The 14,651-nt window shown below is 51.6% G+C and overlaps 1 protein-coding gene across 1 annotated transcript in view; it reads left to right on the forward strand.

The window, feature by feature from the left end:
• The window catches only part of EDARADD (EDAR associated death domain), a 50,431-nt gene extending 36,536 nt beyond the window's left edge, over positions 1 to 13,895 (forward strand). The window contains exons 6-8 of the mRNA XM_038761404.1: positions 7,781 to 7,940; positions 8,064 to 8,241; positions 13,147 to 13,895. Of these exons, the coding sequence (XP_038617332.1) occupies positions 7,781 to 7,940; positions 8,064 to 8,241; positions 13,147 to 13,487 (679 nt within the window). The 3' untranslated portion in view covers positions 13,488 to 13,895. The remainder of the gene's footprint in view (positions 1 to 7,780; positions 7,941 to 8,063; positions 8,242 to 13,146) is intronic.
• Positions 13,896 to 14,651: the final 756 nt, after the last annotated feature.

The following is a 14,651-nucleotide window of genomic DNA, read 5'->3' on the forward strand; positions in this document are numbered from 1 at the left end:
TTTATTAAGCGCTTACTATGTACAAAGCACTGTTCTAAGTGCCGGGGTGGTTACAAGGTGAGCAGGTTGTCCCACGGGGGGGCTCACGGTCTTAATCCCCATTTTCCAGATGAGGGAACTGAGGGCCAGAGAAGTGAAGTGACTTGCCCAAAGTCACCCAGCTGACAAGTGGCGGAGTCGGGATTTGAACCCGTGACCTCTGACTCCAAAGCCCGGGCTCTTTCCACTGAGCCACGCTGCTTCTCTGTATTTGTTAAGCCCTTACTCTGTGCCAAACCCTGTACTAAGCACTGGGGTTAGATACAAGATAATAATAATAATAATGATGGCATTTATTAAGCGGTTACTATGTACAAAGCACTGTTCTAAGCACTGGGGCGGTTACAAGGTGAGCAGGTTGTCCCATGGGGGGCTCACAGTCTTAATCCCCATTTTATAGATGAGGTAACTGAGGCCCAGAGAAGTGAAGTGACTTGCCCAAAGTCACCCAGCTGACAAGTGGCGGAGCCGGGATTTGAACCCGTGACCTCTGACTCCAAAGCCTGGGCTCTTTCCACTGAGCCATGCTGCTTCTCTGTATTTGTTAAGCGCTTACTCTGTGCCAAGCCCCGTACTAAGCGCTGGGGTTAGATACAAGATAATAATAATGATGGCATTTATTAAGCGCTTACTATGTGCAAAGCACTGTTCTAAGCGCTGGGAAGCTTACAAGGTGATCTTGTGGTCCCACGGGGGGCTCACAGTCTTAATCCCCATTTTACAGATGAGGGAACTGAGGGCCAGAGAAGTGAAGTGACTTGCCCAAAGTCACATAGCTGACAACTGGCGGAGCCGGGATTTGAACCCATGATCTCTGACTCCAAAACCCGGGCTCTTTCCACTGAGCCCCGCTGCTCCTCATCAAGATCACCGGGTCCCACGTGGGGCTCCCAGTCTAAGTAAGAGGGATAACGGGGACTGAAGCCCCATCTTACAGATGAGGGAACTGAGGCACGGAGAAGCGAAGTGGCTTGCCCAAGGAGGATCCAGAAGACGAGCGGCAGGGCCGGGATTAGAACCTCGGTCCTCTGATTCCCAGACCGTTGCACAGTGGGGATGAAGACTGTGAGCCCCAGGTGGGACACAGACTTTATCCAGCCTGATTACCTTGCATCTACCCCAGCGTTTAGTACAGTGGCCTGGCACATAGTGAGCGCTTAACAAATTCCACAATTATTATTATTTTTATTATGACAGATTTCTGGATTTGTGGTATTGGCGGGATTACAGTACTTCCGGTATTTCCTAATCAAGTACCCCACCAGTTTCCAAGCTGGAACAGTAGCAATCGATCGGATCGATCGATTCATTCGTTCATTCGGTCGTATCTATTGCGCCCTTACGGTGTGCAGAGCACTGTACTAAGTGCTTGGGAGAGGACAGCAGAACAATAAACAGACACATTCCCTGCCCACAGTGAGTTTATAGTCTAGAGAGAAATAAACATATTTATTACTCTATTTATTTATTTATTTATTTTACTTGTACATTTCTATCCTACTTATTTTATTTTGTTGGTATGTTTGGTTCTGTTCTCTGTCTCCCCCTTTTAGACTGTGAGCCCACTGTTGGGTAGGGACTGTCTCTATGTGATGCCAATTTGTGCTTCCCAAGCGCTTAGTACAGTGCTCTGCACATAGTAAGCGCTCAATAAATACGATTGATTGATTGATTGATAGAGAGGGAAGTGTCAATCAACTGTATTTAATGAGCACTTAGTTTGTGCAGAGCACTGTACTAAGCGCTTGGGAGAGGACAATAAAACAATAAACAGACACATTCCCTGCCCGCAGTGAGTTTATAGTCTACAGAGGGAAGTGTCAATCAACCGTATTTAATGAGCACTTTGTGCAGAGCACTGTACTAAGCGCTTGGGAGAGGACAACAGAACAATAAACAGACACATTCCCTGCCCGCAATGAGTTTACAGTCTAGAGAGGGAAGTGTCAATCAATCATACTTAATGAGCACTTACTTTGTGCAGAGCACTGTACTAAGCGCTTGGGAGAGGACAGTAGAACAATAAACAGACACATTCCCTGCCCGCAGTGAGTTTACAGTCTAGAGAGGGAAGTGTCAATCAATCGTACTTAATGAGCACTTTGTGCAGAGCACTGCACTAAGCGCTTGGGAGAGGACAGCAGAACAATAAACACATTCCCTGCCCGCAGTGAGTTTACAGTCTAGAGAGGGAAGTGTCAATCAATCGTACTTAATGAGCACTTACTTTGTGCAGAGCACTGTACTAAGCGCTTGGGAGAGGACAGTAGAACAATAAACAGACACATTCCCTGCCCGCAGTGAGTTTACAGTCTAGAAAGGGAAGTGTCAATCAGTTGTACCTAATGAGCACTTACTTTGTGCAGAGCACTGTACTAAGCGCTTGGGAGAGTACAGTTCAACAGAATCAGTGGCCACAGTCCCTGCCCATAGTGAGTTTACAGTCCAGACAGGAGACCAACGGGAATAGGAATAATAACGTAACGCTTCCCAAGTATAGGAAGTGTTTTGGTAATAATAATAATAATAATAATAATGGTAATCATGGTATTTGTTAAGCGCTTACTCCGTGCCAAGCGCTGTTCCAAGCTCTGGGGTGGACACAAGGTAATCAGGTTGTCCCATGTGGGGCTCCCACTTTTAATCTCCATTTTCCAGATGAGGTCACTGAGGCCAGAGAAGTGAAGCGGCTCGACCAAAGTCACACCGCTGACGAGTGGCGGAGCCGGGATTAGAACCCACCACCTCTGACTCCCAAGCCCGGGCTGTTGCCCCTAAGCCGAGCTGCCTCCCACTTACTAAGCGCCTGCGTGGATGCTCCCCCGAACCCGGGCCATCGGCGGCTCGGGCCTGACTCGGGCCTCGGTTTCCTGACGTCCCCATCGAGTTCCACGAGCCACCCATCACTTCACTTCTCTGGGCCTCAGTTCCCTCAGCTGGAAAATGGGGATTAATACTTTGAGCCCCCCGTGGGACAACCTGATCACCTTGTAACCTCCCCAGCGCTTAGAACAGTGCTTTATTTACATATTTATTACTCTATTTATTTATTTATTTATTTTACTTGTACATTTCTATCCTATTTATTTTATTTTGTTGGTACGTTTGGTTTTGTTCTCTGTCTCCCCCTTTTAGACTGTGAGCCCACTGGTGGGTAGGGACTGTCTCTATGTGTTGCCAATTTGTACTTCCCAAGCGCTTGCACATAGTAAGCGCTCCATAAATACGATTGATTGATTGATTGCTTTGCACATAGTAAGTGCGCTTAATAAATGCCATCAATTAATTAATTAATAAGAGCGTGAAGCCACGCTCGGCGAGCGTGACGTTGGGACCGAGAAAGTGCTTAGCACATAGTAAGCGCTTAACAAATACCAACATTATTATTATTATTAATGGGAGGAGAAGGAAGGCCCAGCGCCTTTCTGACTGCCTCCCTGCCTGCCCAGTCCTGTCTGGAGGCTCCGGGAGAAGAAGGCAGGTCTCTACTTGGCCTGGTGGAATCGCGTCCCCCCAAACGTGAAGCTACGGGTGGGGGAGTGTTGTGTGTGTATACGGAGGGTGGGGTGTCACAGTTCACAAAAAGAAAAAGTCCAACGGGAAAGCCTTTTCTTCTCCCTCAAAATAATATCATCATCATCAATCGTATGTATTGAGCGCTTACTATGTGCAGAGCACTGTACTTGGCTCTACCCCGGTGCTTAGAACGGTGCTTGACGTATGATCAATCAATCAATCGTATTTATTGAGCACTCACTGTGTGCAGAGCACTGTACTAAGCGCTTGGGAAGTACAAACTGGCAACATATAGAAACAGTCCCTACCCAACAGTGGGCTCACAGTCTAAAATAAATATTACACGCTCTAAATAAATATTATTATTTCATAATATCTGTGAAACGTTTATCATACGTCAAGCATTCGTCTGTTAGACTGTGAGCCCACTGTTGGGTAGGGACTGTCTCTACATGTTGCCAGCTTTGACTTCCCAAGTGCTTAGTCCAGTGCTCTGCATACAGTGAGCGCTCAATAAATACGACTGATTGATTGATCATACGTCAAGCACCGTTCTAAGCACCGGGGTAGAGCCAAGCTAAGGTTCGACACCGTCCCTGCCCCACATGGGGCTCCCAGTCTTTACAGATGGGGGAACTGAGGCACAGAGGGGTGAAGTGCAGCGTGGCTCAGTGGAAAGAACGCGGGCTTTGGAGTCGGGGGTTGTGGGTTCAAATTGTCAGCTGGGTGACTTTGGGCAAGGCACTTCACTTCTCTGGGCCTCAGTTCCCTCTTCTGGAAAATGGGGATGAAGACTGGGAGCCCCCCGTGAGACAACCTGATCACCTTGTAACCTCCCCGGCGCTTACAACAGTGCTTTGCACGTAGTAAGTGCTTCATAAATACCAAAATGATTACTATTATCATTAAGTGACTTGTCCGAGGTCACAAGTGGTGGAGCCGGAGTTCGAACCCGGGTCCTTCTGTGTCCCAGGCCCGGGCTCTAGCCACTAGGCCACGCTGCTTCTTTCTTCCCCTGTTTTCCTTGAGCCGTGATGACCGCAAACCAGGGGATGCAGGGGAGACTGATGGAAAGAGCCCAAGGTTGGGACCCGAGTTCAAGTTCCAGCTTCTCTAGCCTGTAAGCTCGTTGCGGGCAGGAAACGGGTCTGTTTATTGTTATATTGTACTTCCCCAAGCACTTAGTAATAATAATAATAATAATTTTGGTATTTGTTAAGCGCTTCCTATGTGCGAAGCACTGTTCTAAGCACTGGGGAGGATACAAAGTGATCAGGTTGTCCCATGTGGGGCTTACAATCTTAATCCCCATTTTACAGATCATCAATCGTATTTATTGAGCGCTTACTGTGTGCAGAGCACTGTACTAAGCTGAGGCCCAGAGAAGTGAAGTGACTTGCCCAAAGTCACACAGCCAAGTGGCGGAGCTGGGATTTGAACCCAGGGCCTCTGACTCTCAAGCCCGGGCTCTTTCCACCGAGCCACGCTGCGCTCTGCACACAGTAAGCGCTCAGTAAATACGACCGGCTGGCTGAACAACTACATAAGTGTGGAGGATTAGGGAACGAATATTCAATCACATTTATTGAGTGCTTACTGTTACTTATTAAGCGCTTGGGAAGTACAAGTTGGCAACATAAGATACGTAAGGGCCAAGTAAGTGAGTAGGTGCGACTTGGGGCGTTAGGGAAGGCTTCCTGGAGGAGGTGGCATTTCAGGAGGGCTTTGTAGAGGGGGAGACTGGTGGATTTGGTGTGGGGAGTTCCCGAAAGAAGGACAGACAGTGTGACAAAGGGACGAAGGCGGGAGGGATGAGATGAGAGTCGGGTACCGCTAGAAGATGTGTCCAGGGTAGTATCTGGGGTATTTGTTACTTACTACGCGCCAAGCACTGTACTGAGCCCCAAAACACATACAAGACAATCAGGTAGGACATAGTCCCTGACCCACATGGGGCTCACAATCTAAGTAGGGTGGCGAACAGGTACTGAAATCCCCATTTTACAGCTGAGGAAACTGAGGCTCGGAGAAGTTAAGCGACTCGCCCGAGGCCATAAAGCAGGGAAATGGCAGAGTCGGGATTAGAACCCAACTCCTCTGACTCCCAGGACTGGGGTCTTTCCGCAGGGCCGCGTTGCTTCGATCCGCGGATCCTTTTAAAATAAATCAACCGAAGATCAAGCTGACAATCAGCCTTGTGAGAGGGTAAGGGGCCCGAAAAAAGCAGTGATCAAAGATGCAAATAAAACAGGCAATAACATCCCTCCTGGGACTTTTATTGCGCTACCGATAAAGGGATAAGAGTATAACATATTTGCCTAGTTAAAAAATAAAGTCGGGCCCCACGCTCAGCGTGGCCGAGTTGTCAGAGCACGGACCAGGTCAGAGGACCTGGGTTCTAATTCCAGCTCGGCCACATGTCTGCCGGGTGACCTTGGGCAAGTCGCTCCACTTTTCTGTGCCTCAGTTTCCTCGTCTGTAAAACAGGGATTACGACTGTGAGCCCTGTGTGGGACAGGGACCGTGTCCAACCCGATTAGCTTGTTCCTACCCCAGCTATCCGCCTGTCACATAGGACGCACTTAACAAATGCCGTTAAACAAACAAACAAACAAAAAACTTTCGAGAGATTGCTGCCCCTTCACTCCTGCCTCTTGGCCATGGTGGGCAGGGGCCAGGCTAAACGAGGGATGGGATTTTAATGAAGGATTTTGTTGTTGCTGTTGTTTGCAGCAGGAAGAAAATGGATACCCTGATAGTACTGGAGAGCCCCTTTCAGGTAAGCGACAGACTCCGACGGTCTCTAAAACACGAATGATTATTATTATTGCGGTATTGTCCAGCGCTTACCGTTTATCAGACGACATTCTCAGCGCTGGATGCTGTTCTCAGCTCTGGAATGATCCCACCGCTGGGGTTCATTGATAAAAAAAAAAGAGCGTGGGATGTAATGACTGTTTAATCGGCTGAACGTTCAGTCGGTCCGTGGTGTTTATTGAGCGCTTTCTGGGTGCGGAGCGGTTCCTCTATGCCGAGCACTGGACTAAGCGTTTGGGAGAGCACCGTATACACGTTCTCCCTCTTCCGTGCCTCCGGCTTTCCTGCCGGAGCTCCATGAGGGCAGAAGTTGTCTGCAAAGCCTCGAAAGGGCCTGGCTGAGGAGGTGATAAAATCATTCCTCTCCCTAGGAGTCCGACTCCATTTCATTCCTTCATTCAATCGTATTTATTGAGCACTTACTGTGTGCAGAGCACTGTACTAAGCGCTTGCAACATACAGAGACGGTCCCTACCCAACAGTGGGCTCACAGTCTCATTTCCTCCCTTTCCCCTTCCTCTCCTCTGCCCCCTCCCCTCTTTTCCTTTCTCTGCCCCCTTTTTCCTCCTTCTCCCTCTTTGCTCTCTACCCTCCCAAATCCCGACTTCCCAAGCGCCCGCCTCAAGCTCCCCACGCGAAGTCGTCCCGACCTCGCCCGCGGCCGTGACCGGTGTCGCTCTGGATGGAGGGAAGAGGGCCCGGAATATTTGCCTGGAAACCCCCCCAAAGATCGCTTCTTCTTGCCAGGGACCCTCCCGGGCCTCGTTAGGGGGTAGGGAAGGAGGGTGGGGACCAAGCGCAGGAGGAAGAGGAAGGGGGAACGCATGGAGGGCCGATCTGGAGACGGAAGAGCGGCTTAAAAAATGGCCCCTCAGCCTTGGACGGCGGGCTCTCCCTCGGCCGGGCCGGACGGGAACCCACAGAGGGTGGCAGGCGGGGTGCCCCTGTCCCCCCGTCCTCCCCATCCCTCTTATAATAATAATAATAATGATAGCATTTATTAAGTGCTTACTATGTGCAAAGCACAAACTATAATAATAATGTTGGCATTTGTTAAGCACTTACTATGTGCAAAGCACTGTTCTAAGCGCTGGGGGGGTACAAAGTGATCAGGTTGTCCCATGTGGGGCTCACAGTCTTAATCCCCATTTTACAGATGAGGTAACTGAGGCTCAGAGAAGTTAAGTAACTTGCCCAAGGTCACACAGCAGACATGTGGCGGAGCCAGGATTCGGACCCATGACCTCTGACTCCAAAGCCCGGGCTCTTTCCACTGAGCCACGCTGCTTCTGCTGCTCTTCCCAGGCTCTCCCCACCCCCAGAACCAACACGAGAGTCGGATCCCATCGAAAAAGGGGCCGCGGTGCAGGCCGTGGTTGTGCCCCCTTCCCCTTCCTCCTCTCCGAAGCGAGGCCCAACGGCTAGGCCTCGTCCGGGCTCTGGACGAATTGTCCAGCGGCCGGAGCCCGGGCAGCTCGACGGAGAGGCGTTCCCGGTCCGGGAAGGGGACGGTCACTGTCCGGCCTCGAACCGAGACGCCGGCCCCCGGCGGAGACGCCCGAGATTGGGTGTCTTCTTAATGGAAACTCAATTCTGATTCTCTTCCAAAACGTTCTACGTCTGAAGGGGTTTATTGTTTTCTATTTTTGGGGTGCGGAATGATCAATGACTGGAAGCCCTCTGGCGCACAGAAAATAGCCCTAGAGAAAAATTTCCCTCGAGAGCATCTGACTGAAGTTTCTGGAAACAATCGTCTTTTTAGCTGGCGACTGAGGGGGCCGCCTCAATTCTCCAAAATCGTTCTTACGCAGGAGATTCACAAGATGGGCGCCCTGAAGTTTCCAGATTATATTTCGGGAGGAAGCCGGGGTCTTGTGGAAAGAACCCGGGATGGGGAGACAGAAGACCAGAGCTCTGGCCTCTGCTCTGCTGTGTGACCTTCCTTAATTAACCTCTCTGAGCCTCAGTTTTCTCAGCGGCAAATGGGCGTAAAATCCTTCCTCCTTCTCCCACCCAGACTGAGAGCCCCATGAGAGACAGAGACTGATTGTAGTCTATTTCCCCCCGGTGCTTAGCACAGGGCTTGGCACGTATTAACCCCTCAACAGACGCCACGGTGATTAGTAGTAGTAGCGGTCGTCTTTTTCAGCATTTGGAATTTTTTCCCAAGTGCTTTCACATCAACAACCTGCCTTTTGACCTCAAAACGTCTCGATAGAGTAGCCATTTTACAGGTGGGGAAACTGAGGCTCACGGAGGTGAAATGACTTGCCCGATGGAAGATCTGGGACTGGATTGTAAATTCTGCCGAGGTCAGGGATGGGCCCCCTTAACTTGAACGCGTCCTCCCCGGTGCTCAATACAGCACTCTCTACATGGTAGGCGCTCAGCGAAAACCATCCATCGCTTGAAAATCGCGTGGCCTAGTGGCTTGGGAGTCGGAGGTTGTGGGTTCTAATCCCGCTCCGTCACTTGTCATTCATTCATTCCTTCAATCGTATTTATTGAGCGCTTACTGTGTGCAGAGCACTGTATCAAGCGCTTGGAAACTGCAATTCGGCAACAGATAGAGACAGTCCCTACCCGACAGCGGGTGTCTGCTGTGTGACCTCGGGCCAGTCATTTAACTTCTCTGTACCTCAGTTACCGCATCTGTAAAATGGGGATTGAGACTGTGAGCCCCACGTGGGACAACCCGATTACTTTGTATTTACCCCAGTGCTTAGAAAAATAATAATAATAATAATAATAATGGTATTTTTTAAGCGCTTACTATGTGTAAAGCACTGTTCTAAGTGCTGGGGGGATACAAAGTGACAATAATAATAATAATGATGATGGCATTTATTAAGTGCTTACTATGTACAAAGCACTGTTCTAAGTGCTGGGGGGATACAAAGTGATAATAATAATAATAATTTTGTTATTTGCTAAGTGCTTACTATGTGCAAAGCACTGTTCTAAGCGCTGTGGAGGATACAAGGTGATCAGGTTGTCCCGCGGGGGGCTCACAGTTTTCATCCCCATTTTACAGATGAGGGAATTGAGGCCCAGAGACTTGCCCAAAGTCACCCAGCGGACAGTTGGCGGAGCCGGGATTTGAACCCCTGACCTCTGACTCCAGAGCCCGGGCTCTTCCCACTGAGCCATGCCGCTTCTCTACAACAGTGCTTGGCACCTAATAAGCGCTTAACAAATACCATAATAACCCCGACTCCGCCAAATGTCTGCTGTGTGACCTTGGGCAAGTCACTTAACTTCTCCGAGCCTCAGTTCCCTCATCTGTAAAATGGGGATTGACCGTGAGCCCCACGGGGGACAACTTAATCACCTTGTATCCTCCCCAGCGCTTAGAACCGCGCTTCGCACATAGTAAGCGCTTAACAAATGCCATTAAAAAAAAAAGTCTTAGTATTATTATTAAATCAATCATGTTTATTGAGCGCTTCCTGTGTGCAGAGCACTGGACTAAGCGCTTGGGAAGTCCAAGTCGGCAACATAGAGAGACGGTCCCTACCCAACAGCGGGCTCACGGTCTAGAAAAAGCAACCGATGGGTCTTCCTGTCGCCAGCAACCCCGGAAGGCTGCCGGGGGGAAGGGTCTCCCTAGGCCTTGGATTTGGTGGCCCAGAGTGGCACCTTTAAGCCCTCGGAGTTTCACGTTTGAGGCCTCCCAACATTTCTGGGCAACACCCAGCCGCGGTAATGGTTCTGCAGCCGCTAGCGTGTGCAAGATAAAACGGCCCCTCACCTGCAGGTTCCTCTCCGATCCGAGCGCACCCTCTGATCCCGGGCCAACTTCCCGCCTACAGCCGTCCTCCAGGCGCAACTAATAATGACCTTTGGGATTTCTGAATCTGGTTCAATTCCAGTGCCAACTCCCAATTAACCGCTTCGTCTCCCGGCGGGAGGAAGGAGCCAGGAAACTCCCAGAGGAATGTCGGTCGGGACGTCCCCATCCCGGGGTCGGCTCCGAGCCTCGGCTGTGACCTCCGGGGGATGATAATAATAATAATAATAATAATAATAATAATAATAATAATAATAATAATAATAATGGCATTTATTAAGCACTTACTACGTGCAAAGCACTGTTCTAATAATAATAACAATGATGGCATTTATTAAGCGCTTACTATGTGCAAAGCACTGTTCTAAGCGCTGGGGGGAATACAAGGTGATCAGGTTGTCCCACGTGGGGCTCACAGTCTTCATCCCCATTTTACAGATGAGGGAACTGAGGCCCAGAGAAGTGAAGTGACTTGCCCAAAGTCACACAACTGACAAGTGGCAGAGCCGGGACTTGAACCCATGACCTCTGACTCCAAAGCTCGGGCTCTTTCCCACTGAGCCATGTTCCATTCTAAGCGCTGGAGAGGTTACAAGGTGATCAGTTTGTCCCATGGAGGGCTCACAGTCTTAATCCCCATTTTCCAGATGAGGTAACTGAGGCCCAGAGAAGTGAAGTGACTTGCCCAAAGTCACACAGCTGACATTTGGCGGAGCCGGGATTTGAACCCATGACCTCTGGCTCCAAAGCCCGGGCTCTTTCCCCTGAGCCACGCTGCTTCTCTAATGATGATGATGATGGTATTGGTTAAGTGCGCAGTGCGGCTCAGGGGAAAAAGTACGGGCTTTGGAGTCAGAGGTCATGGGATCAAATCCCACCTCCGCCAACTGTCAGCTGGGTGACTTGGGGCGAGTCACTTCACTTCTCTGGGCCTCAGTTCCCTCATCTGTAAAATGGGGTTGAAGACTGTGAGCCCTCCATGGGACAACCTCATCACCTTGTAACCTCCCCAGCGCTTAGAACAGTGTTTTGCACATAGTAAGTGCTTAATAAATGCCATTATTATTATTATAACAGTGCTTTGCTCATAGTAAGCGCTTAACAAATACCATTATTATTATTACTATTATTTTTATGTGCCAAGCACCATTCTAAGCACTGGGGGAGATACAGGGTAATAATAATGATGGCATTTGTTAAGCACTTACTATGTGCGAAGTACCGTTCTAAATGCTGGGGGGGATACAAGGTGATCAGGTTGTCCCATGTGGGGCTCACAGTCTTCACCCCCATTTTACAGACGAGATAACTGAGGCACAGAGAAGTGACTTGCCCAAGATCACCCAGCAGACATGTGGTGGAGCCGGGATTAGAACCCACAACCTCCGACTCCCACGCCCGGGCTCTTTCCGCTGAGCCACGCTGCTTCCCAATCAGGTTGTCCCACTTGGGGCTCTCACCTTCAATCCCCATTTCCCAGATGAGGTCCCGGAGGCCCAGAGGGGTGAAGTGACTTGCCCAAAGGCACCCAGCTGACGAGTGGCGGAGGCGGGATTGGAACCCACGACCTCTGACTCCCAAGGCTGGGCTGTTGCCCCTCTGGGCCTCGGTCCCCTCATCCGTCGAACGGGGATGAAGACCGTGAGCTCTACATGTCCGACCCGATTAGCCTGTATAATAATAACGATGATGATGATGATGATGATGATGGCATTTGTTAAGCGCTTACTATGTGCAAAGCACTGTTCTAAGTGCTGGGAAGGTTACAAGATGATCAGGTTGTCCCACGGGGGGGCTCACAGTTTGAATCCCCATTTTACAGATGAGGTAACTGAGGCACAGAGAAGCTAAGTGACTTGCCCAAAGTCACACAGCTGACAGTTGGCGGAGCCAGGATTTAATAATAATAATAATAATAATAATGGTGGTATTTGTTAAGCGCTTACTATGTGCAAAGCACTGTTCTAAGCGCTGGGGGGGCTACAAGGTGATCAGGTTGTCCCACTTGGGGCTCACAGTCTTAATCCCCATTTTACAGATGAGGTAACTGAGGCACAGAGAAGTTAAGTGGCTTGCCCAAAGTCACACAGGTGACAGTTGGCGGAGCCAGGATTTGAACCCATGACCCTTGTATCTACCCCAGCGTTTAGCACGGTGCCCGGCACGTAGTAAGCGCTTAAGAAATGCCATCCTTATCATCGTCAGAGAAGCAGCGTGGCTCAGTGGAAAGAGCCCGGGCTTTGGAGTCGGAGGTCAGGGGTTCAAATCCCGGCTCCGCCAGTTGTCAGCTGTGTGACTCTGGGCGAGTCACTTCACTTCTCTGGGCCTCAGTTCCTTCATCTGTGAAATGGGGATGAAGACTGTGAGCCCCCCGTGGGACAAGCTGATCACCTCGTATCCTTTTAGACTGTGAGCCCACTGTTGGGTAGGGACCGTCTCTACATGTTGCCAACTTGTACTTCCCAAGCGCTTAGTCCAGTGCTCTGCACACAGTAAGCGCTCAATAAACACGATTGACTGATTGATTGTATTGATTGACTGTAAGGGGAAGCAGCGTGGCTCAGTGGAAAGAGCCCGGGCTTTGGAGTCAGAGGTCACGGGTTCGAATCCCGGCTCCACCACAAGTCTGCTGTGTGACCTTGGGCAAGTCACTTCACTTCTCTGAGCCTCAGTTACCTCATCTGTAAAAATGGGGATTAAGACTGTAAGCCCCACGTGGGACAACTTGATCACACTGTATCTCCCCCAGCGCTTAGAACAGTGCTTTGCACATAGTAAGCGCTTAACAAATGCCATCATTATCATTATTATTATTATTATTGTATCCCCCCAGTGCTTAGCGGATACCATCGTTATTATTATGATTATTTCGTTGTTCTGCCCAGAGTAAGCGCTCACTAAATACGATTGACGCGCGGCCCCGCGGGAGGGACGGGGCTCTGGCGGGTCCGGCCCCCTCCGACGCCCCCGGTCTCTCGCCGCAGAGCCCAGGAAGGACCCCTCGCCCGGCTCCCCGCGCGTCCCTCGCATCAGCGACCTGCTGAACGACCAGGACCTGCTGGACGTGATCCGCATCAAGCTGGACCCGTGCCACCCGACCGTGAAGAACTGGAGGAACTTCGCCAGCAAGTGGGGCATGGGCTACGACGAGCTGTGCTTCCTGGAGCAGAGGCCGCAGAGCCCCACGCTCGAGTTCCTCCTCCGCAACAGCCAGCGGACCGTGGGCCAGCTCGTCGACCTCTGCCGCCTCTACCACCGGGCCGACGTCGAGAAGGTCCTGCTCAGGTGGGTGGAGGACGAGTGGCCCAAGAGGCTCCCCTTCTAGGCGGCCCCGTCGCCCCGTCCCTCACCCCCGGCGCTCCGGACCACCTGGGGACGACGGAACGGGCGTCGGGGGGCCGGGGTCAGAGGTCACCCGGGCCACCGCGGCCGAGGGAGGGTCGGACGGAGCCCCAGAGCCTGGCCGGGCGCCCTCCTCATCCCCGGCGAGCCCCCGACGTCGCCAAGCTGGGACGGTCGCTTGTTTCTCAGCTCCGACGGCATGTTCCCTGCGTGCCGGGAAACACGGCACCCCCGGCCGGCCCGTCGGTGACGGTGAACGGCGCGGTCGGAGGCCCCGGCTCAGCTCGCACGCTGTGAACGCCGCTCTGCTCGCCGGGCGTGGGCGGCGCGGCGGACCTCAGTGGAAAGATCCCGGGCTTGGGAGTCAGAGGTCGCGGGTTCTAATCCCAGCTCCGCCACGGGCCTGCGGGGTGACCTTGGTTAACTCACTTCTCTGAGCCTCTGTGACCTCATCTGTAAAATGGGGGAGAAGACTGTGAGCCCAATGTGGGACAACCTGATCGCCTTGTATCCCCCCCCCAGCGCTTAGAACAGTGCTTCGTACATAGTAAGCGCTTAACAAATGCCATCGTTATTATTGTTATCAAGCATCGATGCCGCCTCTGACCGGCTGAACCCCGACGTCGGTCGCTGGCCTTTGTTCCCCGTTTCTTTTGTCGCCTTTCGAAGTGTGCGGTGAGAGAAGGAGGCTGCGGAGCTCAGCCGGGCCCCCTCCCTGACCGCCGTCGTTTCGGGGGCTGTGGAGAAGCTGGGGGGTAGGTGGTCTCGTCCAGGGGGCCCGGGATGACCTGGAAGTGGTCCAGCCTTGCCGCTTCAGAGCACTTGAGTGGGCCCGCTTCCCCCAATCCAGGGGAATTCAGAGACCACCCCTCCGTACCCCTGTCGAACTGCTGCCTAAACCAGGCCCCGCGACGTTACACGGATGCCAGGCTGGGAGCGGGGGCCGTCCGGCTAGTGGCGGGGTTTGGCCAGCCGGGAGTGGAAGCTGGCTAGTTAGGAGAGGAAGCTTTCTAGCCAGGAGTGGGAGATGGCTAGCCAGGAGTGGAAGCTGGCTAGTTAGGAGCGGGGGATGGCTAGCCAGGAGTGGAAGCTGGCTAGTTAGGAGCGGGGGATGGCTAGCCAGGAGTGGGGCCTGGCTAATTAGGAG

This window comes from Tachyglossus aculeatus, chromosome 19 (assembly GCF_015852505.1).
Source record: "Tachyglossus aculeatus isolate mTacAcu1 chromosome 19, mTacAcu1.pri, whole genome shotgun sequence".
Taxonomy (NCBI): domain Eukaryota; kingdom Metazoa; phylum Chordata; class Mammalia; order Monotremata; family Tachyglossidae; genus Tachyglossus; species Tachyglossus aculeatus.